We start from the raw sequence: 27,281 nt of genomic DNA, 5'->3' as shown, positions 1-27,281 counted from the left end.
ATAGGCCCATCTAGTCCAGCTTCCTGTATCTCACAGCGGCCCACCAAATGCCCCAGGGAGCACACCAGATAACAAGAGACCTCATCCTGGTGCTCTCCCCTACATCTGCCATTCTGACTTAACCCATTCCTAAAATCAGGAGGTTGCGCATACACATCGTGGCTTGTACCCCATAATGGATTTTTCCTCCAGAAACTCGTCCAATCCCCTTTTAAAGGCGTCTAGGCTAGACGCCAGCACCACATCCTGTGGCAAGGAGTTCCACAGACCGACCACGCGCTGAGTAAAGAAATATTTTCTTTTGTCTGTCCTAACCCGCCCAACACTCAATTTTAGTGGATGTCCCCTGGTTCTGGTATTATGTGAGAGTGTAAAGAGCATCTCCCTATCCACTCTGTCCATCCCCTGCATAATTTTGTATGTCTCAATCATGTCCCCCCTCAAACGTCTCTTTTCTAGGCTGAAGAGGCCCAAACGCCGTAGCCTTTCCTCATAAGGAAGGTGCCCCAGCCCCGTAATCATCTTAGTCGCTCTCGTCTGCACCTTTTCCATTTCCACTATGTCTTTTTTGAGATGCGGCGACCAGAACTGGACACAATACTCCAGGTGTGGCCTTACCATCGATTTGTACAACGGCATTATAATACTAACCGTTTTGTTCTCAATACCCTTCCTAATGATCCCAAGCATAGAATTGGCCTTCTTCACTGCCACCGCACATTGGGTCGACACTTTCATTGAGCTGTCCTCCACCACCCCAAGATCTCTCTCCTGATCTGTCACAGACAGCTCAGAACCCATCAGCCTATATCTAAAGTTTTGATTTTTTGCCCCAATGTGCATGACTTTACACTTACTGACATTGAAGCGCATCTGCCATTTTGCTGCCCATTCTGCCAGTCTGGAGAGATCCTTCTGGAGCTCCTCACAGTCACTTCTGGTCTTTACCACTCGGAAAAGTTTGGTGTCGTCTGCAAACTTAGCCACTTCACTGCTCAACCCTGTCTCCAGGTCATTTATGAAGAGGTTGAAAAGCACCGGTCCCAGGACAGATCCTTGGGGCACACCGCTTTTCACCTCTCTCCATTGTGAAAATTGCCCATTGACACCCACTCTCTGCTTCCTGGCCTCCAACCAGTTCTCAATCCACGAGAGGACCTGTCCTCTAATTCCCTGACTATGGAGTTTTTTCAGTAGCCTTTGGTGAGGGACCGTGTCAAACGCCTTCTGAAAGTCCAGATATATAATGTCCACGGGTTCTCCCAAATCCACATGCCTGTTGACCTTTTCAAAGAATTCTATAAGGTTTGTGAGGCAAGACTTACCCTTACAGAAGCCATGCTGACTCTCCCTCAGCAAGGCCTGTTCGTCTATGTGTTTTGAGATCCTATCTTTGATGAGGCATTCCACCATCTTACCCGGTATGGATGTTAGGCTGACCGGCCTATAGTTTCCCGGGTCCCCCCTCTTTCCCTTTTTAAAAATAGGCGTGACATTTGCTATCCTCCAATCTTCTGGCACCGTGGCCGTTTTGAGGGACAAGTTGCATACCTTAGTCAAGAGATCTGCAACTTCATTCTTCAATTCCTTAATAACCCTTGGGTGTATGCCATCAGGGCCCGGTGACTTATTGATCTTTAATTTATCAATGAGGTCTGAAACATCTTCTCTTTTAACCTTTATCTGACTTAACTCCTTGGTCAGGAGGGGCCGTTCGGGCAGCGGTATCTGCCCGAGGTCTTCTGCCGTGAAGACAGATGCAAAGAACTCATTTAATTTCTCTGCCATCTCTAAGTCTCCTTTTATCTCCCCTTTCCCTCCCTCACCATCCAGAGGGCCAACCGCTTCTCTGGCGGGTTTCCTGCTTCTAACATATTTGAAGAAGCTTTTATTATTCCCCTTAATGTTGCTGGCCATGCGTTCCTCATAGTCTCGCTTGGCCTCCCCTATCACCTTCTTACATTTCTTTTGCCACAGTTTATGTTCCTTTTTATTCTCTTCATTAGGGCAAGACTTCCATTTACGGAAGGAAGCTTCCTTGCCCTTCACAGCCTCTCTAACTTTTGCGACACTGGGACTTATAGCAGCGGACCATAAGATCCGCTGCCATAAGTTTCCAGGAGGACTGGTGCACTGGTGATCAAACTATACAGGAGGTTAAATACATTTTTGTATTTCTAGGTATTTCTAGGTATGTTCCTTTCTTAAAAAAAAAAAAAAAACAGCAAGAGGGGACTCAAATCTAGAGTGGGACTGTAGTTCAGGGAAGGAGGTTAACCAATTTCCTGGCAAAGAAAATCCCCCTGTGAATTCCAGGCTTGCATCACTGGCGGCTTCCCTCCCAAGCAAACAGCAGCTTTGCTCAGGTGAAGGGAGGAGGCAGTTTTAGCTGGGAAAGGTTAAATAAAGAGAAAGGTTAAGATCCCCCTCATTCAGGGGGGTGTGCTTGCATGCACCATGCCGAATATAGTTTCATTGGAACTATGACATGGAGAGAAAGAGTTAGATAACCCACTTCCCACATAGCATGGGCCTGAACTGAATTGGGGAGAGCTATATTGCTATTTTTTAAAAACAGAAACACAAAAACGTGTTTATGTTTAGTTTGGCCCTTAGCAGGTATAAATTTTTGAGAACTACCCCATGCAACCCCCCTCTAGGTTTAGACATATTTATATTCCCCCAGATAGGTGAAAGAAGTCAGAGCTAGAAGTTCCACCTATAAAAGAAGTCTTACTGACCAGCAAGAGCCCCACAGCGTTGAGGAGAAGTGACCATATCAGATGTGTTGGAGCCACCAAAGAGCTTTGGTTCTGGAGCTGTGCTGCCAAACAGGCGACTGGGAGTTCGATGGGTGTCTGCAGCTGGAGTCTTGCTGGGTGTCTGAGAAGCTGAGCAGCCACCATGGATATTCTCTGTGGATTCCAAACTGCGCCTCCGTTGACTGGGGTCTTTGGGTTTGCTCTTACTGCTCCCCATGATCCAAGCTGCAAGAGATGACAGCAAAGACTCAGCCTCTCTCACTTAATAAGAACTTGATTCATGGATTCTGATTGCTTTCTCACGATGATGCAGGGTTGCCACATATCAAAATACGGACAAGAAATAGATCAGATGAAGGGAAAGGTTTTGGAGATATAAACTCGGACCTAGAGAGCACAAATTCAAAACCACCAGAGCTCAGAGTTGGTCTCCGAGATGGTCTTTTGTTTCTACCTTTTGGGTCCCTTTGGGGAGAAGGGCGGGATAAAAATAAAGTTTATTATTATTATTATTATTATTATTATTATTATTATTATTATTATTATTATTACCTCCAGATCTATCAGGGAAGCAGAATTTTTGCATTTCAAACTTAGCAATCCTATACATTCTGAACTTCTTGAAGGTTGTGGGGTCAAAACATAAAGCAAAGAAACAAAGTGGAATAACTAATCATCCTTCTAAACAGATTCCACAGTCTGTTGTAACAAAACCAGAAACAAACAAATCAGACAGGAGTCCCACAAAGCATAAAGACCAACCATTTTATTGTGGCTCATTTTTGGACCACAGGCCACTTCAGATGTGGGAAGGGTTGTCAGCGGGCTGAGTGCTCTTATTATGCATGGAAATGTGACAAACCCCTGCCTTTCAGTCACTACAAGCTTTTCTCCTGCGTAGTTTTCTCTTTGCAGGGTCTGCCCAAGAACTCCCACCACTGAAAAACTGTGCCAAACTCTATCTTACTAAGCCAATGGAGCACCAGCTGCCATCTTTGCCATCATCACCACCCCAACCTCCCATTCCTGGATTCAAAGAGAAAGAGAGAAATGTATAGAAAGAAGAAGTGTGATGGACAGAAGATTGCTAGGCTAGGGCATCTCCCCCACTCTTCTCCACACTTCTTTGTTTGCTCTATTCCCCTCTTCCTTTCTGAATCCAGGAAGAAGAGGCATGGCAGAGGAAGGCAACTGGGTCATGGCAGGAAGGCTTGCCAATCTGTTGCCTGAGACAATAGCTAAGTGGAAAGTAAGGCCTGACCAGTGCCTGGTGATAAGTAACTTCATGACAGATTGCCTGGGAACCTCATCAACACTGCTGTGAGTTCCAGGATCAAAAAGGAGAGATGGGATAATGTATTGTAAACAGCATATAACCCATAAAAAACAGCAATCTAATTCAACAGGAGCTAACATGCACTTGTTCAGCAATCACCTGTCTACTAAACGCCTTTCCAAACAGAAAAGTTTTTCACCATCTTTCTTTTGTACACAATGAGCTGACCCTTCAGGCCTAGAGCAATAGTGAGCACCACAGGGAAGGTTCTACCACAGAGAATGTAGCCCACACTCAGAGACCTAAATGTCTAGACATGGTGGAGGAAGTTGAGGATTTGCAGTAGCAGAATTTTAACAAGCGATAAATATGAACTATTGGAGGATATGCTATGTGACTTCAGAAGGAAAAAAGGATCCAGAGCAGAGCATCCTACAAAATTCTTAAAGCCCACCTACCTCCCAGGGCAAGAATCCTTGAACCAGGTCATTTTTGTCTGCAGCACCAAAAATGTTGAGGTCAGCCACAACGGCCTCAGATCAAACCAATCCCCATACTTGCCCCTTCCATGAAAGTGCACGACATTGTGGATCTCTTTTATTCTACAGTATTTGGGAGGGGGGGGGGAGAAATTTCTCTTAGGTTTTTTGCTTTTTTAAAATAAAAGGTATTGTGAATGGAAATTGGGAGCATGTGGTGAGGAAATTGGAGAAGAGAGAGGTGAGGCAACTATCATGGGGCACAGAGTATTTTTAACCTTGATGGAGGAATTCTTCTCAGCTAAAGAATTCCGGGGTCAAAAGAGAGAGAGAAGAACAATGAACTGAGCTAGACAGAGATGATGGTTCTGTCTGGAGGATTTCAGACAAGGAGGAATACAATGTGAGGCTCTGACGCTTCACTGCTCACACAGTTGGGTCCGCTGGGATTTTGCTTTCTGAATGACATGACTATTTGTCAGCAAGACTGAAATCAGAGAGGGGACATTTCCACAGCAAGCCTCAAAGGGCTTCAGACCACTTCTCTGTGTGTGACGCCATCGCCGGCCATTGGCAGCAGCCATTTTTGCACTTCAAGAAACTAAGATGGTCACTTGCTTGGTATGATGCAGCCATTGCTAACCACCTATTGTAAGGTTTGGGATACGCGTATCCTACACATGTTCAGGTGGGTGTAATTAACATTTTTCTTCTGAAGGAACTCAAGGTGTCATGAAATGCTTACAGCATTTTATTCTCAGAACAACCCTGTGAGGTAAGTTACACTGTGAGGCAGTGGCTGAAAGGTCATGGTTGAGTCAGGGTTTGAACCTGGGTCTCACCAGTCAATGTCCAACATTGGTTCTATATCACTATGTCCTGGTAGGGCTAATGTCAAGTAAACATGCACAGAACCAGGAGTTAAGAGAGTGATCGGAGGGTGAGACCTCACCCTGACTCAAACCTCACCCCAGCCACGAATTCACTAAGTGTTTGAAGGCTAAGAAGGAGCAACCTGTTTCAGATCGTCCCCTGCCTTCCACTTTCAGCATGGAGAGTAACGGTACTGACCTGTAAAGGATAAAATATGAGATGATGTAAGTGAAATATATTGTTGCCTGCCTCCCTCCATACTGTAAGTCACAGGAACACAGGAATAGATTTGGCATATTCAGTGGAGCCAAGAAACTTTCATTCTTAGTTCTCATGGTTTATGCCCTTAATTGGCCATGAATTTGTCTAATCCTTTCAAAAGCCATCTAAACTAGTAGCTTTTCACCATATCTTGTGTCATTTGAGTCCAGTGGCAAGCTGGTGCCTGCATCTCAAGTTTTAACCTGGAAAGACAAAGTAAGGCACATTGCGTAGCTACCAGACTGTCTCATTCAAAAAACTGGATTTAACTGGGAAATCAGCTCTTGCTGCCACCACCAAAGACATTCTTTGGGGGAGGCGGGGGGGGCTCCCAGATTAGCATAGAGTTCCCAAATCTCTGGAGATGCCCTTAGAAGCCCAACAGTAGCAAAGGCTGTGAGTCAGTAAGATGGAGCAACCAACTTCCTCCTGAGTGAACCAAGTTCAGGTAGTTACAATAAGAGAGTTTATTCCACAGTAATTTTTGGAGAATTTCCTCTCCTCTCAGAACAACAAGAGACAAAGTAAAAAAGGGGGGGAATAGGGTACTTAAGGAAGCAACAAAGCAACAAAGGATGGCTTGGGTGGAAAAGGTTGGGCAAATTATAGCACAGAGGTTAACCACCAATAAAATAAAACAAATCCCCAAAATGACTCTTCCTCCTTATGTAGTACATGTGGGTGCAAGGTTAATGGCCCTTGCACCCACATGTAGCCAGATGAGTCCCTATGAAACATGAGATGTTCCCATTGTCAGACCAGGGCATATGCAGAGGGAGGTGCATGACCTCTCATTTTATAACCTATGAGTGCTAACCTGGTTTTGCCTGTGGGATTGGATATGGAGGGGTGGATCACCTGGGCCCTTGACTTCCTTACTATTAGGAATTGGTTGTCCTTTGTTTAACAAGTTCTTTATTTACCAGTCAGTTGGAGAAGGAGAAGGACAAACAATAACAGTGCAAAGTGACTATTGCTTCTGAATGACTTGGTAACCCTTTCAGGATGCAGATTAATCACAGGAGCCTCTTAGGAGACAGAAGGGTTAAATGCCATGAAAAATGGACAAAAGTAATAGCATGCAATCAGGGATTTTCACCACAGTCCCTTTACAAGAATCCCTTTGTAGAACCTGAGCTGCTAGACAGCCTAGAGTAGAACAAGTCCTAATCTGCTGATAAAGAGATTGTTTAGCTTAGAATCATTCAACGTAAATCATTTTGATTCTCTTTTATTATTTTAATATACATTTAGGAATCTGATCTGAAGGAATGCAAATAATAATATGATGTCCTTGGTTTTCTTGCTTTGCATTCTGCTCAAGTAGCTGAGATTGGTAAGGGAAGGGGTTTCAAGGTCAGAGGAAAGACCTAAACCACCTTCTTTTCAGCTTTTCAAACCTTGGCTGTTACACACATATGGTCCTTTGAGCGCTGTAATCAGTATGTCTGGGAGATCAGACGCTTTGGCTAAATGCCCATAGCGGGTTCAGGCCTATGCCCGACTTAACATCTTGTACTAAGCTTCCTTCTCAGAGGGTTACTTCTGGGCCAGAGTCAAGCATATATTGCTCTAACAAGACCTGATCTGGCCTCGCACATGTTTTCAGGACCTTGAGTACTAGAAAAGAGAACACAGGCTCTGTAGTAAGGAAGTGTTATAGGCACCATATCAGTGCAGGCACAACACTTCATTCTGCTATGAAGCAAAACAAAGAGAGTGATGCTGTGGAGGCAAAACAGCCATGGTATAAGTTAATTGCTAGCAAAGAAAAAGACTAAGATGGGAAAAGTCCGAGAGCTTGCTTATACAATCACTATTTTCAGCTTGTTAATCCATGATTATTATGTATATTAGCATCAGCCCCACCCATGGACTACTGTGGGGCAAATTTCCATTTTATCTTCTTTGCCTTTGCATGGCAAGACTACATCATAAGTTATTCAGACTTGCACATGGTGGTATTTATAATTTATCATCCCTGATCTAAACAAATCCATCCATTCATTCTTTCTATCCTCTTTTTAAAATGTGTGGAATCAATTTCCGGCATCTCTTGCTGACTGATTTCCAGTTTCTGCCACCCAAAAAAACCTTCCTCAGCCACTGGGAGAAGATGGCGGGTTGATTTAAGGCCAAAACAGATTCATGCTTGGATCTACCAACAAAGTGTGTTTTTTACTGCAGAAGGCTTCCGTTTTTAACAGAGCAGTAGTGCTGGAGTAGAGAGGGTACTTGACCCCCTTTTCCCCCTTTTGCCATTTTCCCTGTCTAAAGATGCCACCCCACAGACTTTTTAATCCTGCTGGAAAAATAAAAATACAATTCCTTGTACTGGAGCTGTACCCCCCCCCCTTCAAACAAGGACTAAATAGCAGCTTCAGGGGAGCAATTTGGACTGGGGAATGATACACAGGAGAAAGAGGTAAACACTCCCTCCCTCCCACCCACTGCTATGATCAAAACCAGAGCACTCCCCCCAGTCTGGCTCCTCTGAGCTTAAAAAACTCTGGAGACCCAGTTGCAGACCTGCACTTCATCTGTTCTGATCCTCAGTAGTCAGGACAGGTTGCTTGGTCCTGGTATTCACTCCCCCCCATCCCATATAGACAGAGCCAAATCTTATTTCCCAACTGCCACCTTGTCAGGCACTTGTATAAAACAAATTCCTGTCTTCTTCGGAAAGGGACAGCTGCACAAAATTGCCTTATACCATACCAAGCCATTGGTGCATCTGGCCAGTATTGCCCACTCCGGCAGAGATCTTTCTAGCCCACTATGTCAGACTGTTTTAGGTGGAGATTGGGGATGGAACCTGAGACCATACATTAGGTTGCATCAGTAGGAGATGCAACTTCCTACTGGTTGCAGTGTGCGTGGGAGGAAGAGAAAAGTATGGCTGCAGTGTGGGGGGGGGAGAGGGCAAGAGTTTAGGGGTGCCCTTCACCTGCCACAGCCAACACCTCCTTCCAGCCTACTCTAGAAGCAAACTGCATTAATCTACTGTCCACCTGCTAAAAACAAGCAGATACTGGATCATCTCATTTATTGTGCCGTTTCTTCAACTGCCAAAGTGCAGGACTTCAGGTTTGATTTATTGGGACTGCAGCATGAAGGAGGTCCTTCGTTTACATGATCCCTTAAATCACACCAGAAGTTCCACACTTCACACTTGAGGAAATCACACAAGGAGCACTGGAAGCAGCTTTTCATTTTTTATTGTGCAGAGGTGGAGGCAGCAGACCAGAGGTGGCAACAGGCAACGTTTCAAGTCACGCCACCCCTGCCTGATACGTTGGACATGCAGAGCAGCTGGGGTGCAACTGTGCCATGCCCCCCCCCATGATCTTGACAGGTGGAAATGAACACAATGGTCCCATGTATTCCCTCAATAACAGGATCTGGCTCTTAGTTCCTCTGAGCTTCTATAAATTTCTCCTACCATCAATAGCAGCTGCCCTAGTACTGTGTCCATGAGCACTCATCACAAGATCAGACAGTGAAACAGGAGTCCCACAATGAAAGGGGCCAATTAACAAACCACAAATCAAAAGTTAACTCACATCGGGCGCAATCCTAACATGTGCTGGAGCAGGCAAGCCAGGAGGCTTGCGCTGCATCCAAAATAGGTTTGTTGGCTGCAGCGGCTCAGCCACAGGCAAGGGGAAGGTCTTCCCCTTACCTGTGGGTAAGGGCTGCGCACTTACTTTCCGCTTACTTTCCGGCTAGAAGCCGCTCCGTTCACCCCAGGGACAGGGGTTGGTATCCGGCATAACTGCTGGGTCGCAGCCCAGCCCCCGGCTTCCAGCATACCCACCCATGGGCCCACCTTCCCCTGCCCTCCCCCCGCCCAGAAACGCTACGTTCTGCCCTCTCCCCATGCCTACCTTTGCCGCTTGTGTCGGCGCGCTCATCCAACACATGTGGCGGTGTGGAAGTCGCGGCGGAGGCTTCTGCATCCGTCCGTGCGTCAGCGCATTCAAATGTGCTGATGCGGCTCCCGCCTAAGGCGGCGCAAATGTGCTTTAAAAGTGCCGGTTAGGATTGCACCCATCAAAGATTATTATCCTACATTAGCTGGTTTTGCAAACAGGCCTTATGGGAAGGCATACAAAAGTAGCAGCAGACGCCCAGCCAATACAGCAACACTTCTGGGGCTTTCCTGAGCCAGTGAACCACCCAACAAAACCTTTACTACTGGGCATTTTTCCAGCTGCTTAAATTAAGTCAGGAAAAAGTTAGTTGTGCTGCAGCTCATCAGATTGCTTTGGAACGTTGCAGTCATGCTGCTAAAGAGAGGGAGCAATGGAGACAATTGGTTGTACAGCAAAAGAGAAAATGTCTTTGCAGAATTCCCATCCCAATGTATGACCTTGAACAGTGTTCTTAGGCTTCTAAATTGTCCTATGCTGGAATGTTCAGTACATCTAACTTACTCCATCCCTGAAGAAGCTACATCGACTAAGGCCCAAATCCTAACCTACTTTCCAGCACTGGCATACCTGTGCCAATGGGACGTGTGCTGCATCCTGCAGTTTGGGGGCACTCAGGGAGGCCTCCTCAATATAAGGGAATGTTTGTTCCCTTACCTTGGACCTGCATTGCCCTTATGTCAGTACTGGAAAGTCAGTTCGGATTGCATCCTAAATGTCTCCCTGTTTCAGGAGCTAGTGGGTGTCAAAGACCTAACTGCTTGGTGTGAAAAATGGGATCCTTCATCACCATACCTAACTGGGAACTAGGGAAGTTTTTATGGATCACCCAAATGGTAGCTGGTGTCAAAATAAAGTGACCAGCTATAGGAAACTAAGAATCAGATATGAGATAATAGGAGCCAGCGTAGACAGAAGGTAGATCAAGCAGGGAATTGTCCTTTCCTGTCCAGGACTGTTCTTATCAGACTTGGGAGGTGTTATATACTGCCCAGCCAAAAAGTCTTGAAGGATTCAGCCCCCAATGGAGAGTTTTTGAAAGACATGAATGTTCTGCAACAGGAGAAACTCTCCTACCTCCTACCCTCCTACCTGAACAGGTAATAGCTTTTAAAGAACCAAAGGTATAATGAAAACCTGAAGCCCAGCCCTATGTACTTAAAGCTATGAGTTAAACCATGGCCTGGATTCAAGTACATACGCATCTATCAATGGTTTGGAGCAGTCACACTCAGACTCTCTAAAAACCTCAGTAATGCTGACCCTATACAAGATGGCAGTGAGACAAAATATGAGAACCGTAAAGTGCTTTGCAGTTTAAGGGCGCTATAAAGGATAGTAAAATAGTGATTTTATTGTTCATATCATGAATGTTAACACAATCCTCAAAGTCCCTCAATAAAGGACTCTGTTCCACTAGCTTTAGATTTTTTTAAATTGAGGTCAAGTGCAGCACAACTGTAAGTGAACACATTTGGGGAGGGTCATTACTCAGTGGTAGACCACATGCTTTGCATGCAAACAGTTCCAGGATCAATTCCCAGCATCTCTAGTTAAAAGTAGCTCAAAGAACTAGAATAGGAAATATCTTTATCCAAGACTTAGGAGACCTGATGCCACCCGAAGCAGTCAACACTGACCGAGATGGACTCATAGTCCAGCTACATAGGATAGCATCATGTTCATATTCATGAACTTTTCCTGCATTCAGAAGTGTCTTTCAGATCTTAGCAGGATGGAGGAGGAACAGTGCTGGTGTCAGGTTATGGGAAGATCTAAACCAAAGCCCTGTGTTTCCCACCCCATCAACCCTGCAAGGTTTCTGGAGACAGCAGCAAGTGATGGCTGTTGCTGCTTGCTGCTGCTTTCATCTTTGGATTCATAAATGGGGGAATCTGCAATGGCTGATCAGTATTGGGGCTTCAGGGTGTTGGCCCAGTTGGGTGGGCCTCCAACAGGCATAGGCCCTTGGCCAGTGCCCAAACTGGCCAACCTCTGATGCCACCCTGGCAGGCAACATTCATATCTGGTTCATATTTCAGGCTAATTCAAACATTGCTTCCCCTCTCCTCCAATGAATGAACGTCTCTCTCTCTCTCTCTCTCTCTCTCACACACACACACACACACACACACACACACACAAATCCTCGACGTAAGAGAGTGTTCCACACAAAGAGTCAACATTTGAAATGCACTTCATGTGAATATGGCCCAGACTCAGCACAGCATCAAATTGCTGGGGCCTTGGAGCAGAGCCCTGCACTAGGCCCTCCATGGTGCCCCCTCTTACCCCGATGGCACATTTAACACTACCACCGCCGCCCATACCAGAGTCAGCATGGGCAAGGGGGTCCTCTGAGGAGCATGGACCCTTGGCTGGTGCCCAGCCTGACCAACTCCCAATGCCACTCCTGTCCTGACTACACATTTAGTCTCCATGGCAGCCTTAGCAGCTGCCCTGAAGTAGACAGTGCAGACTCTTTGCTTCCTCTTCCTCCCTTGCTCTTTGTGCTGTTTTCTGCACAGCACAAGTTATGTGTTATAAAACCAAACCGTATTAACTGAGCAGAACGGTTTTCAAAATCCACCTTCGGTTGTTTTTTTTTTTTAATGAGCTCGCAATTGATTTCATACCTGGTTTGTCAGTGCTGGCAATCAACAAGAATACTTGACAGGGTAGGCTCTCCTTCGTCCTCTTCCCCCTTCACTTTACGCAAAGGTGAAATGGAGTGCAATGGAAAGCAGCCGGCACTGATTAGACGTGACATGACAAGGCAAGCCTTCCCGCAAGTTCTCTTGCTACTCACTCTGAAGTAGTAGCAAAGGCAAGTCCAGACTGGCAGGGAGAAGAGAAGTGGAAGGGGACAGGACTGTTCTGAGGCTATTTTTCAAAGGTAAACCCTGAGAGTCACAGAACTGAAATGCACTAAAAAGACCTTTCAGTACTATATAGCCTCCTTTCAAGAGGTCATGCTGGTTATGCTATCCAGATCACAATATGCCACAAGCAGTCTGCTGATGTGCCATGAAAAGAGGAGAAGTTTAAGTAAGTTATACCTAGGGGTGTTGGAAATTTCTTTAAAAATTTTCTTACAGATTTTATGATTTAAAAAGAATGAAAAAGACAAAAAGCAGTACTGAACTTAACAGTTTTTCGGACTGGTTGCCATGGCCTAGTTTTTTTAAAAACCTAATGAGCCTAAACCAATCCTAAAAAGCAGGAGCGGGGGAGCTAATTATCACCACTGTCCGTTTGTGGTAATAATTAGCCTCCCCTGCTTTTTAGGATTGGCTTAGGCCTAAAAAAAGCTAGACCACGGCAACCAGTCTGAAAAACTAAGTTCACTATGGATTCCAGCCGTGAAAGCCTTAGCAACAGAAAGCAGTGTTGTGTAGTTTATTCTAAGTTTTCATTCCAGTTTCTTATTTTTATTAATTTTAAATGGTATATTAGGTAGGTTATATAGGTGACGGAGTGTCAGCAGATGCAGCCACAGTATTATTTCTAACCTATTTTAGATAGACCAAAATGTGGTGTTTTTGTATTTTTACGTGTTAGCAAAAAATAACACCTCTAGTTAGCAAAGCACGGAGATGCATAGTGACGGTGACTGTTCCAAAGGGGGCAGTGGAACCAGTGGTACACCTTTTGAACTGTCTCAGGTGAATATCTGTGCCCTTGTGTAGGTTTAGGATTTTCATATTTTGCCAAGCGAGGACCAAATGCTTTTGGGGGGGGACGTTTATGAAAACTTGAGTCTCTAGGCCAGCCATTTTCAGCCACTATGCTGTGGCACACTGGTGTGCTGCGAATGGTCCCCAGGTGTGCTGCGGGAATTTGGGAGAGGGTCATTTATTAGTAGGGCCATTGGGGATGTGCGCCCCCAATGGCAGCACAGTGTGCCTTGTCAATTGTCAAAAAACCGATGGTGTGCCTTGACCATTTTAGTGCCTTGCCAATGTGCCATGAGATGAAAAAGTTGAAAATCACTGCTCTAGCCAATCTGACCTGCAAAGATTCATTCATGGCATCAAATGTGAAGCATGGAGGAGCAGTTAAACATTGCATGTTAATAAAATTATTCAACAAAGGAGGATCTAACAATACAAGTGGAGACTTGGGACATTTTGCAGGAAATATATGCATACATGCACACACATCACTTGCCTCATTCATTCATTCTTTCATTCAACTTGCAACCCCTCCTCACTGGGATAGCACTTCTTAAGCTTAGTGCCTGCAATAAAAGGAGATCATAGATTGTGAAGTTCAGAAAGCCTTGGATCTTTCTCACTCCCCATCCCCAATTGTACATTTGCAAAACTAAAGCCTAATTGAAGTTTTCAGAGTACTTTCTTGCTTTGCTAGTCCTGAGCTATTTTCCTCCAGTGTCCAGGAAGGGAAAGGGAGGTACTGGGCAGGATCAGCCCAAGACCTCCTGAGACCTAATTAGCATGCCAAACGCTGCCCCCTTACCGGAAGATGTGCCAGCCTCTGCCTCTCCCACTCTTCAGTGTTCTAGCTCAACACTCCCTCCGCATTTCTTTGTCCTCTCTGTCTCCCCCTTCTTTTTCCAATCCAGGGAATGGGAGGAGAAGGAGAAGAAATGGAGAAGTTAGACAGAGATGAGCAGTGGTGTCACTAGAGCTTGTGCAGGAGGCCAGTGTGTCACCCCCATGATGGACTTCCTTCCATGCAGTGGGCATGGTCACTGCTCCATTCCCCCCCCCCCGGTGGTTTTTTGGCCATGCCTTTTGATAGAGATATTTCAAACCAGTTTGTTTCAAGGCATTCTGCTGTAAATTGCACGTCAAATGGTATATAACATGATGGTATTGTTCCTAAAAACTGCAGTTTTAGTCATGAGTGGTACACTTAACCCTGTGCACTTAACCCCCCCATGTGCATCACCACCCCCTGTGTGCATCATCCAGAGCAGGCCACAACCCCTAGCAACGCCACTGGAGATGAGCACAGGGCCACGTACACAGCTGCTCTCCTCCTTTTGTCCTCACAACAACCCTGTGATGTAGGTGAGGCTGAGAGAAAATGACTGGCCCAAGGTCACCCAGGAAGCTGTGTGGCTGAGGGGGGGATTTGAACCTGGATCTTCCAGGTCTAAGTCCACCTCCCAAACCACTATACCACCCTGGCTCTATTCAGTTCTCTCATGTGCATCCCTATGTCCCTGTGTGTCATTATAGTTTTCATTGTTTTGCAAAGAGTACATGACTCTCTTTGTTCTCTACCCCAAGGGCAAACACCATTCTTCTGCAAGTGAGGATATTCCCTCCTTCATATTAGTGCCTTGTTGACTGGCATGAAGCGATGGCAAGTGGCATTTTTTCCTCCTCCACGCACTGGGGGAGAATACTCAGAAGTTGGATAAGGATCAGAATTATAATTATGATGATTATGGCAATTATATTTCATGCTTCTTAATATGCAAAGTGCTTTACAGGTTTTTTTCTCAGCCTCAGAAGCCATCTATTAAAACCCATTTCTGCCCAGCCCACAGGTGTACACATTTGGTCCCTGTTGTGTATATGTAACGTTGGGCAGAAATGGCTTAAGATGGGAACTATTGTACCAAATATTCTTATTTCACAGGTAAGCAAGCAGAGTATGTGACTTGACCAGAACTGAGTACTCTGAGCAGAATGAGATTTCAACTTAGATTGCTTGTATGCAAGTCCAGTACTCTATCAAATGAGCTGCACCATCTGTAGAAGAGCCCAAGACATTCCTTTGAGGTCTTAGATTTTAAAATACCATGCCCTAATAGAAGATCCCCTCTTTCAGAGCTTTTAAATCTGGCTGCTCTATGATGTATCCTCCTTTATAGATATCCATATACCCATGGAAAGAGACCTCTGCTTCAGCCTTGTAGCAATGTACTAAATCTTTGGTACCAGTGAACAATTGTGTACAACTAAAAAGACTGCCAAATTCATACAACAGCAGAAGTAGGTCATGGGCACATCATATCACCTTCTTGTTTTATATATCTTACCAAATCTGGCATTTCTTCAAACCCCACACTTGGATACTCTTCACATGGCTACCAAGTTGCATTTCAACAAATAAAGAAGGCCTGTACTTTGGTTCCACATCCCTCCCCACACACACACAGCCAGTTCATGGGGGATAATCACAATGGCTGGGCCTGATCCACTAGCTGCACTCCTACAACCTTACTTGTATCAGCTATAAAGCAGGAATTGGTTTTCTGTGTACACTATATACCAGGGATGGGCTGTGACTTGGTCTTGAGTTGTGAAAACATGTATTTTTCGATACTCATATGGACTCGAGTTACATGTGCCTCTGAGCCTGAAACTGACTCATGTTTCATGTCTTTTCTCAGAAACAAGTTTTGATTTGTAGAATTGAGTTTCAGAAATCAAGTCTATCCAACCTGCCAGCCCAGTCTGCTATGTATCTGCTAACTTTTTTTTTTTTTTTGCTGCTTCGGTGGTGCCCCAAAAGTCCTCATGGGTGATCTGGAAACCACATTCAAAGTGGCATGAGCAACAGATTTTGCGAGAGGAGGGTGAGTTGGCTCCAGAAGGCGGGGTCGGGGGAGAAGAGGAGGAGGGAGGGAGGCTGCACGAGGCTGGCAGGGGTAGCCAGGACATGGGGGGGGCGGGTGGATGAAGTGAATGACTTCAGCACATCACTTGGCAGATGAGAGGGGAACATCAGGGAAATGTAATGAGAAATCCAACATGCACCCCCCAGCACCTGTTTTTCCTGCAGAGCTACACCCAACTCATGCCCTGACTCACTTTTCCAAAAAGACTGGACTCAAGTCAAAGTGACTCTAAAAAGGGCTCTGGAAAAGTTGTGATGGTCCCCCATTATGACTCATTTGTAACTCAAGTCAAGAGGGTGGAGATTCAGGACTCAACTTGGGGGTGTGGCTCCAGCACATCCCTGGTATATACACACAAATAACTCATGGCAACACAGATCATAAACCACAACAGCCATTTTCAACCTCTGTGCCACGGCACACTGGTGTGCCACGAGTGGTCCACAGGTGTGCCAAAGGAATTTGGTGGAAGGTCATTTATTAATAGGGTCAATGGGAGATGTGAGCCCCCACTGGTGGCATAGTGGGCCTTGTCAATTGTCAAAAACCTCGTGGTGTTCCTTGACCATTTTAGTGCCTTGTCAGTATGCTGTGAGATGAAAAAGGTTGAAAATCACTGATCTAGAACCTCTAGAAGTGATGTACAAGTGCTGCAGCATTCCCTTTTATCTACATCTGGGTAATTTCTAAAGCAAGGCAGCTTCATGCTTCTTTGCTTCTGCTGTAATGTGTGAAATGAGTTCTCAGACTGTAATATAGAAAATGACTGCCAGGTCACCCCTGATCTGCAGGATGCTTCATCTGTTACTGAATAAATAATCAAACTAACAAGAATTTTTACAAGACATTACACATCTAATTAAAAATACCTCTATTAAAAGCACATAAACAAGATTATATATAATTTACTAGTAATGTTCCTAAAAGGGCAGACTATTCACCATCATCTCAATCCAACCATCTATGTGTGTGCACCACTTAATGATGGGGTCACGCTCTTCTATCACTGTTGTTATGTGATTAGGTCATTAAGTGAACATTCAGTCCAACCTATTGTCTTTGTTGTGTAAACAGACACTCCCTGCTAGACACCAGCTGGCTGCACAGGCTACTGGAAAGAGGTTGTCTCTTCTTTGCATTAAGAGCCTCTCTGTTGTGTAAACAGACACTCTGCTGCAGGCTACGGAAGAAGCAATTGCCTCATTGAGAGCATCTTTACTGGGCTGTGACCACTGTCATGTATGCAGTTCATCGTTAAGCGAATGGTTGTTAAGCAGCACACGCGTGTATTCTGGATTGATGGAACCTCCCCTAGTCATGAAAATACTTTTTAGCCATGTTCATATTTTGCATCCGTTTGTATTTACCTTTTTGGATTTGCATGAAATTAGCCAGTTTCAAACTTTCCAATGAAGCTCCAATACTCAAGTGTGGCTGGGAGTACTCTTGTGTTAAGCACACATAGAACTGGAGCTCTGGTCACAGATCTCAGTAGTTGTTAGCCACTGTGAGTCTTCCATTTAGAATGAAAGGGTGCAGTATAAAATATTTTAATAAATATTAAATTTGCTGCTTGGGAATTTAATGGGGGAGAGTAAAATAAGAGAATACAGCTGGGTTTTCTACTGGGAAAACGCAATGTCATAACAAGAGTAGTATTAGAATGAAAAAGCAGTTTGGGAAACTCACAGTAAGAAACTGTACAATTATTGCTAGGGGAAAACCAAGCAAACATACATGATCCAGAAAGGCCAAAGAATGCCCCATTCTCTGCTATTCTTCTTTCTTTAGGTTTGCCTGACCTATGCTGTCTTGAAGGAAAAACCCATCATAGCACTCAAACAAGTACAAAAGAATAACAGGAGACTTCTTGCACACTTTCTGCTTTTGTGGATCACTGACATGGGGCGGCTTTCTGATCTGTCATGTGTGAAGAGGGGACAATTCTCTGCTCCACTTCACCAAGTCAACAGGGTAAGGAAAAGAGGTGGTGGTTGCTGGCAGCCCGAGGCTATCGACTGAGTTTGCAGCAAAGCATTTGTGGAGGCAAGAATCCCATATTTGTCTAGGGCTCACAGGGGCAGTTCGACCAACAGAACATGAAGTTATTAAATGTGGCATCTAGCTAGGGCAGCATACTTTTTCTTTAAGTGCCATTGAGGAAGTGCTGGTTCTTCTTGTACATAGACAGCTACCAACATTTGAGAATCAGACACCTTCTTTCCCTAGCTTGTATGATCTCAGCATCCTCTCTCACATGAATAGTATTCTCTCCCTAATCCAGGTTAATAGCAAGGACAAGAAATAGGAATGGGGGAGGGAGGGAAGAGGATGTTTGTTGCTTCTGGTTCCTGCTTGTAGGCTTCCCAGAAGCTTCTTGCTGGCCAGCGGCCACTTTCAGAAAGAGGATGATGGAATAGAATAGACGGAGCCTTTGATCTGGTCTAATAAAGAACAATAGAATTAGGTCAAGTATTTTATAGTTGTATCTATGCAACTGCTAAAGTTACACTGCAGTTGTAACCACATACAGGGGGACCTCTGTATCCATGGATTCATTTATCCACGGATCATGTCCATGCCCCCCTGCACCCCATCTGGAGGCAAGGGGAGCTCTGCTCTGCAACCTCTGCTGGGCTCAGAATGGCCAAAAATGCCCCCCCCCCCCAAAAAAGACCAGTTTTTAGAAAAACCAGAAAAGATGTTTTTAATATGTTATAAAATATTAGGAGGCATGGGCTTCCCCAGGCCTCCTAATGCCTTATAAGGCATTAAATGTCACTTCCAGTTGTATTGTAAAATCGGAAGTTGCTTTTGTTTTACCTTTCTGGCCATTCTGAGGCCTGCAGTGGCTGCAGGCAGTTGCACGTGGCCTCTGCAGACCTCAGAAAGTCTTTGGAGGTGAGGCCTCATCTCTGTAGGATACGGGTGATCCCTGGTTATCCATGGTTTCAATTAACTGAGGGAGGTGCAGGAACGGAATTTCCACATATACCGGGGCATGCCTGTATTTCAGAAAGAGCAGAAACATCAGAACATAGAGCTGAGTTTTGAAATAGGAGCTGTATACAGTTGTGTGCCTTCCATAGACGTCTCTGGGGCAAAAGCCCCAGGTGGCAGCCACTAGGACCCCACAGAAGCCACTCTGAGGCTCCCGACGAGGGCGGAAACTGCTGCCAGTTTTCCGGAAGCATCAGGGAACCTCACAGAGGTTTTCCCGATGCAGCTGGAAGTGGTGCGAGACTCCGTGAGCCTCTGGTGAGTGGGGGTGGTGGGGGTGGATTTCTGTGCAGGGGGGTGCCATCACAGAGCTTTGCCTTGGGCGCAGGGCTAAGGGGGTCCACGACTGGCTGTATATTTGAAGACTTCTTTTGTCTTGCTATAACTGCAGTTACATTCACCTGACTTCTAGGAGTCTTTACACCAATTTACAAACCAAAGATATTATTACCATAGATGCCCACGTATAGTACGTGAAATTTCTGCCAAGTAATCAAGCTCCAATTCTCACTCTGCCTGATCTACGGGTCAATCAGAGGGCAGAGACTTTCAACTCTGAACAGTTTCCTTTCTCAAGCGGCAGACAGGCAGGAGGCAAGTTTCTCAAGCAGCAGGCAGGCAGGGTAGAAATAGTTTCTACGGCAATTCCGGCCAACCTTTTAATCTCCTTCCTTCTGCTGCAGCCTGGTTCTGGTTCTGCTTGGCAAATGCTTGCAAAGCAGGTCTGTTTTTGAAAGACCAGGATGGGACCCTCCTTCCCAGGCTACAATTCAGTGCACACTTACTTAAGAATAACACCCATGGAAAGCAGTGGGTCTACTTCTGAGTAAAAAGGGCTGCAAATATATGCAGTTACATCTCTGCTGTGAATTGATTTGCACACTCCCAGTTATGTGTTATGGGTTGTATGTTGTACATAGAGCTTCTGGCTTAACACACCAGACACCTTAAAGGTGGATTTGATTCATGGTTCAACCTTTTTCACTGGCATATCCCTTGGCAGCCCATTTCCATAAACTGTACCCTTCCTATTAGCAAAATGTTTGTAATTAGTAAGACAAGCCCTCATCTCCTCCATATGAAAGCCCAGACTTCATGTATTCATCACGTTTTCTCTTTTCATCTGTTTGAAGAACAGAAGACTGCCTTTGCACCGTCTTGCACCAGAAGTGTGCTGAGAAATTCTGGGTAATTGATCACTTTCCATTTTATGTTTCAGCATTTTTACTGTGCTGGTTTTCAATAACTGGTTCATGCATGAATTGATGACCAAAAACTAGCTATTGGTGGAGCTTTCACAGCCAACTAGCTACCTCCCTTCCAGGCACATTCTGGATCACGGCCTGCCTTTTTCTGCCATTATTCCATTCTTTTTCAAGTACCCCTAAAGGTCCTGTTGAGTGTCCCTGGGAGTACATGAATACCAGGTTGGGAACCACTGGTATGTTGTTTACAGTGCACTTACTCTGATAGTGTTTACGAAAAGGTGGTGAAGACCAGAATTTAAAAAAGAATAAAAATGTATCTTATGATCTTTTACTGTGTTTTTAATAAATTAGAGACTACAGTTCTTAGGCAACAATTAGTGGTAGGCTATTTTGCAGGATCTGGCCTCAGGTAAAATCAGACAAAGCTATAGTCAGACACCCCCCCTAAGTTTAACCCCCAACTTATTCGAGGGTCATAGAAAATTCCATGATTGTTGGCTCAAAACTTGCCCTCGGCTTATCTGTGAGGTCGACTTATAGGCGGGTTGTCTGCGGTAATTATTATTGGTGGTATTTATAGACCACTTTTTAACAAAAAAGTTCACAATGCGGTTTACAGAGAAAAATCAAAGAACTGATGGCTCCCTGTCCCAATAGGGCTCACAATCTATAATTGTGTCTGAAGTCAAAGATAATGTGTCTTTTGACGAAGTCAAATCAGCACATCCTGCTCTAATCTATGCAAGAAATAAATTATGAACAGAGAAAAGGTATTGGTGGAAGTACCCATTTCTGGCATTTGCAGCACAGTACAAAAAGTTGAGTGACAAGGTGAGCTTAGGCAAGCCGTTCCCTTTCAGCCTGTCTCCTGCTGCAATATGGGAATAATGCCAACCTGTAAAAATTACAAGACCACATATGTGAAGGGCTTTGAAAACTCACTAAGGGTCCAATCCTACCCAGCACAAGAGCAGTGACACCAAATGGCTACTGCTGGATCCTGTGATGGATCCAAGCAAGCAGGAGCAGACATTCTTCCCCAACCCCAAATACAGCCCCAGCCTGCTCAGTGATGCTTCTTGAGTCAGTGATATCTCACTGGCGCAGACTGGAGAAGTTCTGTGTCAGGCTTTTGAGCCTGACACAGGGGATAGGGTTAGGCAGAGGAGGCTTCTGCAGCCTGCCCGGGCCAATTCCACTCTCAGTTCTGCCCTCTCTCCATACTCTCCCACCCTCCCCACCCTGCACCACTCAGCATTTACCTCCTTTCCATTGGTGGCTGGGGTTCCTCTGTGGCATTGACAGGGCAGCACAGGCCTCCCTGCTGGCGACATTTACATGATGGATGGTGCAAACATGCTCTTCGGCATGCTTGTGACACCCAGTGCTGGTGCTGGGGCTGCAGCGCTGGCATTAAGGCCCGATAGGATCGGACTTTCTGTAGCAATAGTAGACATTATGTCAGGCTATAAAGTTGAATTCTCGGTAGTAACAGAACTGTGGGCCCAATCCTATCCAACTTGCCAGCGCTGAAACAGCCAAGCCAATGGGGTGTGCACTGCATCCTGTGATAGAGAGGCAGTCACAGAGGCCTTCTCAAGGTAAGGGAATGTTTGTTCCCTTACCTTGGAGCTGCATTGCAGCTGCATTAACGCTGGGAAGTTGGATAGGATTGAGCTCACAGTTGTCTACTACCTATCATTTTATCAACAATATTCATGGAGTGATGCCTCTGCTCCTCTGAAGCTTGGCCACTACTTCAGCCATTACTCTTGGCCCCCAAACTTCCTCCCACAGCTGCCTTTCCTCAGAAAAAGCAGGTATTCAAAATCTGGTCAGAAACACACAGAATCTGGATGGGTTGCTAAGCCAGTCATTTTTCTTCTTGGACCCTAAAATAGGCTTGATTGGGGCTGGAAGCTTTGGTAGCCTTCTTACCCTGAGCAGAGTAGATCCACTAGCAGGGGAGAGGAAAATGTTTATGACAGTATCTGTCTAGTATCTTGCAGGGGATAAATGAACCACTTTATTAAAGTACTCACTTTTCTGGAGGGGGGACACCCAACAACCTTGAAGTAGTAATCTAGCGCAGCACTAAAAGAATGAGGTACAAACTGCACTGACTGTGAGAAAGACAATGGGTATGAACTCATCCACAGGGAGCAAAAAGGTACCGTACCTTTTTGGTGGGGTCCAAGGGTGATGGTGAAGACATCCTGTCCTCAGTCATTTAAAAAAAAAAATTGAGCTTTAGGCTATATGCTGCAGTACAACAGAAATGTTGCTTGATTTCACTATGCTGGTCCTCCTCTCCCCGATTCTCTCTAACGATCCCCCCTCCTTCCCAGTTTTTAGTTTGCTTGATTAGGAAAATAAGCAGCATTTGATTGACAGCACTTCAAGAGAGAATGGAGTATAATTTGTGCTTGACTAATATTTCTCTAGAAATAATTGTACTGCATGAAGCCTGGCATTTCAATTAAGCATTTTAACTACTGAGTGCAGTACTAGATACAAATGAGGCCTTCCCTGCCCCCATTTATGACATTGCATTTGACTCTTCCTTAAAGGACATCTACAGAACAGAGGGCTGCATGATTTAAAATAATAATGCAGTGGTGCCTCGCAAGACGAAATTAATTCGTTCCGCAAGTCGTTTCATATTGCGAAAATTTCGTCTTGCGAAGCACGGTTTCCCATAGGAATGCATTGAAATTTAATTAATGCGTTCCTATGGGCAAAAAAAGTCAGAACAAAGTCAAATTTGGTTTACAAAGTGTTTATTAAGTGCTCTTTAAAGGCATACATACTGTATAGAGGATTTCAAAAATTTCAAGCACAAAACTTCAACTTTTTAATTTTGAAAATTCGTCCTCCGAAGCACGGCCATAGAAAAAATTCGTCTTGCGAAGCATGGCATAGAAAAATTTGTCTTGCGAGTCACCAGAAAAAATCGCAAAAATGCTTTTGTCTTGCGAGTTTTTCGGTGTGCGAGGCATTCGTCTTGCGAGGCACCACTGTAATAAATAAATAATATATTGCAAGAGCATCTTGACAACGTCCATCTGCCTCTCAGCAGCTGGCAAGATAGCTTCATTAGTAATTACAGTTATGCCCCACCCTTCCTCCAAGAAACTCAGGTTGGGTACAAGAGTCACCCCATTTTAACCCAAGTCTTAGAAAGGTGAAGTATAACTATACAACTGTAAGATACCAGAACAGAAGTCACATTTCCCTAATGCTGTCCCAGCAACACAGGAGGAAAAAAGGCAGGGGAGACCTAAAGAACTGAAGAAACCACTTAAAACAAACTTTAAGACAAAGCTTCATTTCAAATGAAATGCTTTATTTGCCCTGACAGTTTCATCGGATGGTCATCGGAGTTCTAGTGCTACCAGAGTCTGATTCAGATCAAATGCTAAACCTTGATTTAATATCATGCGCACACATAGGCACAAGTTCCATCCTCTCTTGCCATTCTTAGAACCTTCAGATCTGGATTCATAGCAAACCAGAGGGAAAGAAGCAGAATGAGAGCACTGGATTCATAACTGCTTCTTCAAGTAAAACAAACATTTTACTAACTAAACCATATTTTAATAGTATGTCTGAAAGCAGGCTGTCCCATTGCTTGGAAGTAGGATGCCAGTTTTCCGATGCTGGTCAAAGTCCAAAGTACTGTACTGTCCTTTCTAAGGCCAAAATCTTTGCTTCAAAAAAGAGCCAGATACCTGCCACTGCTTTCAGTCACAACCTGAGGAACATATACTTGTGTGCGCAACTTCTCCTTTATAGACACTTTTCAAACCAATTCAAAATGTCAGTCCAGATGACAGGTTGAGCTGCATTGAGATCTGTGCTGATCCCAGAGGATCACTGTTGCATATCTGAAGACATTATTTATGTTTATTTCTCTAGTCTTTCGAGACTGGTGGTTGCCAACAGGAGGTTATGGCTATTACTATAAAATGGTTTCCTTCCTCCCTATCCTTTCTCTTGCCTTCTTCTCTCACTGCCCTATCTGGAAAAAGGTCCTGCATTCCTCTATTGGTCAAAAGGATTTTGTGTCTTCCTCTGTACAAAGCAACAAGATCCAAGAAAGAGTTTTTTTTTCTTTTTAAATGTACATAAGCTTTGTGACAAGTGCCATCTTATATTAAGAATCATTGTTATAGCAAGGCGAGACCACACACACATACACACCCTTGAGACTTAAGGCTTGCAACAATAAATGGTTTGCTTATCACCAGCACTGCATGCATTCTGCATTCAAAGTTAATACACTGTACACAGGCAAAACCAAAAATCAGCAACTTGTATATATGTCTATATATGTGAGTGTGTAATTATCCAAACCAGGCTGATTTGCATAACTTTATCTGGCATAATTTTTTTCAGTTTTTGTTATTCACAGCCAGGGGCAATGCAGGAAACTGAAACCCAACCCTATTAAATCCCATTCATCCACCCTTCTGAGATTTCAGCAGGTTCCATCTACACATTTTTAAATATCGTCCCAGCCATAAAGGCTAGAAACTTGCTTTTAAAAAAACACTGGTTTTTTTAATATTTAGTTCTTAGTTTAATACATAGTTCTCTCCCCAAGCTGGGAATGCTCAGAAACTAAATTCTGCAACCAGTGTTTAATTTTGTGCTCCCACAAAAACAAACACACACACACACACCCTACCCTACTCCAATCCCCCCACTGAGAACGTTATATCCCTTCCCCCACTTTCTACAGATTGCAGACCAGAGTGCTGACTAGCCAAGGACTGGTTCAATAATCAAAGAGACCTTTGCTTAGAATTTGAGGAGTGGGGCAGCCCATCTTCCAGGAACAGTGTGTGCTGTGAAAATCTGATAAGTAACCAGTTCTCCCTCCCTGTGGCAGTGATTAAGCAGCAGAGGTGTTCTGGATAAGCTGAGACGTGCAATTTTTGCCCTCGGAAGACAAAACAGCAAGGCAGACTTTAGCAACTGGCTTGTTGTTGCTCTTGTGCTATCCGCTCCCCCTTGCACTCAAGCAATTAAAAACAAGACACAGTCAGCTGTAAAAATCAGCTTAGAAGATATCAGAATACATAGGAGTCTCTATGTCTCCTCTGCAACCCCCTGCCCCCCATCACCACAACATCCCAGACTGACCAATAGAAAGGCTTGAAAGCATCAGTGCTCTCAATTTGGATGAGCCAATGGATGAGCACACAGAGCAAGAAGCAGGCAAAGACCAAAGAGAGAAATGATTGCATTGGGAAGCTAGATTCAGCTAAGGGCTGAAAGCAGGGTCCTTGGGTGCGCCTGCAGTTTAACTTCAATAGGTCTGTTCACACTAAGAGTTTCTGCTGATGCTCCATGCGGACCACCCTTTGGAAGATGCTGCAACAGATTCAAGTATCCCTGGGAAACCAGGAAAAACAAACAGTCCTGGGTTGCCATATGTCCCTTTCAAAAGCAGCTTCAATAACTTCTCAGTCACCATAAAAAAAATATACAAGAGTTACTGCTTTCTACACACAACAGGGGCAAAGCAAATGAGTAACAGTGGGAACAGATATGCTCCTGTAATTATTTTGCTACCACTGCAGAGGGGGATGACTGCTTTGAGAGTCCTCCCATTCTTTAGGATCACAAGGAGAGGCACTGCTTATGGTAGTGACTTACATTTTTCTTCTCATGGCACCATGACATCTATGGACTTCTCTATGTCTCTAGTGATGTCACTTCCACCTTCTGGGAGATTCTTCTGGGTTCTGCGGTTCTGTTTCAAGAGTAACTGTCAAATAATGAATTGTCTGTCCTTCTTCCTCTGTCGGCAGAGGAATGCAGAACCCAGAAGAGTTTTTCAGCTATTTTCAATGCTGTGCTCCAAACTCCCATGGCACACCTGTGGACCTTTTGCAGCACATTTGAAAATCACTGACTGATCTAAGTTAGAGATTGATGAACATACTCAGTTCTCATACTCAGACCTTTATGGAGTGAGGCCATTATAGGGCCAGTCAAAAAACCCCTGGCACCAGGCATGATGTGGCAAATGCTGCTCACCCACACTGGTGATGTGCCAGCTTCCATTTCTCCCATCCCTGAACAGGAAAAAGAAGAGTGTGGCAGACAGCAGGAGAGAGAGTAGAGTATGGTATAGTGATGGGATAGAGCGCTGGGGATGCCCTTATCAGACTCTTCTCCATGCTTCTTCTACTCCATCCCTCTCATCTTCCAATTCAGGGAGTGAGCGGAGGAAGGGGAGTGTTGGGTACAAGTGGGGTGGGTACCCTCTGCCAATCCCCTGTGTGAGGTGACCATTTCAGTCAGCCTCATTGATGGGCCCAGCCCATCTAGTTCACTATTATCAGCATTAACTGGTAGTTTCCAGGGTTTCAGACAGGGGACTTTCCTAGCCCTGCCTCTAGATACAAGGAACCGAACCTGGAACCTTAGGTATGCAAAGCAGGTGCTTTATGGTTGACCTAAAACCCCTTCCTCTAGCTGTGTGGTAACACAAGGGCCTTTCCTGGCTTAGATACAGTAGATGAGGTATTAACATATCTGCACTGTATCAGTTCAGACCACAGGTCTGAGCTCACCTGGTCAGATTCTCCAGTCAGAGAGAAAGGTCTCTGTCTCATCTTCTCTTTTACAAACCCACCTCCTACAGGCTAGGATTTTAGTATTTTGTGTGGAGGAGCACCTGTGGGACCCTGTCTGCAACCTGACTGGTGTGCTCCAGATTACTAGTGCATCTGAGAACTAAGGTAGGTACTCACCTATAAGGTGAGAAATTTCCGCAAATAAATCAAGCATAGATCATCTCTTCCCCTTATCTGAGAGCTCACTCAGGGATCAGGGCTGTTCAGGCAAGTTGCAGTAGCCAGGAGAAGCTGAGAGCAAG

General features: G+C 44.8%; 1 protein-coding gene across 4 annotated transcripts in view; it reads right to left on the bottom strand.

The window, feature by feature from the left end:
• SRC (SRC proto-oncogene, non-receptor tyrosine kinase) overlaps positions 1 to 2,979 on the bottom strand; it is a 38,842-nt gene extending 35,863 nt beyond the window's left edge. For all 4 annotated transcript variants that reach the window (XM_066626547.1, XM_066626550.1, XM_066626551.1 and 1 more), the window contains exon 1: positions 2,742 to 2,979. In XM_066626547.1, coding sequence (XP_066482644.1) covers positions 2,742 to 2,979 — 238 coding nt within the window. The remainder of the gene's footprint in view (positions 1 to 2,741) is intronic.
• Between the last annotated feature and the right edge of the window lie 24,302 nt (positions 2,980 to 27,281).

The sequence above is a fragment of the Tiliqua scincoides genome, chromosome 4 (genome assembly GCF_035046505.1).
Source record: "Tiliqua scincoides isolate rTilSci1 chromosome 4, rTilSci1.hap2, whole genome shotgun sequence".
Lineage (NCBI taxonomy): Eukaryota > Metazoa > Chordata > Lepidosauria > Squamata > Scincidae > Tiliqua > Tiliqua scincoides.
Note: the sequence above shows the minus strand (reverse complement) of the source record. Positions and strands in the feature narration are given on the sequence as shown.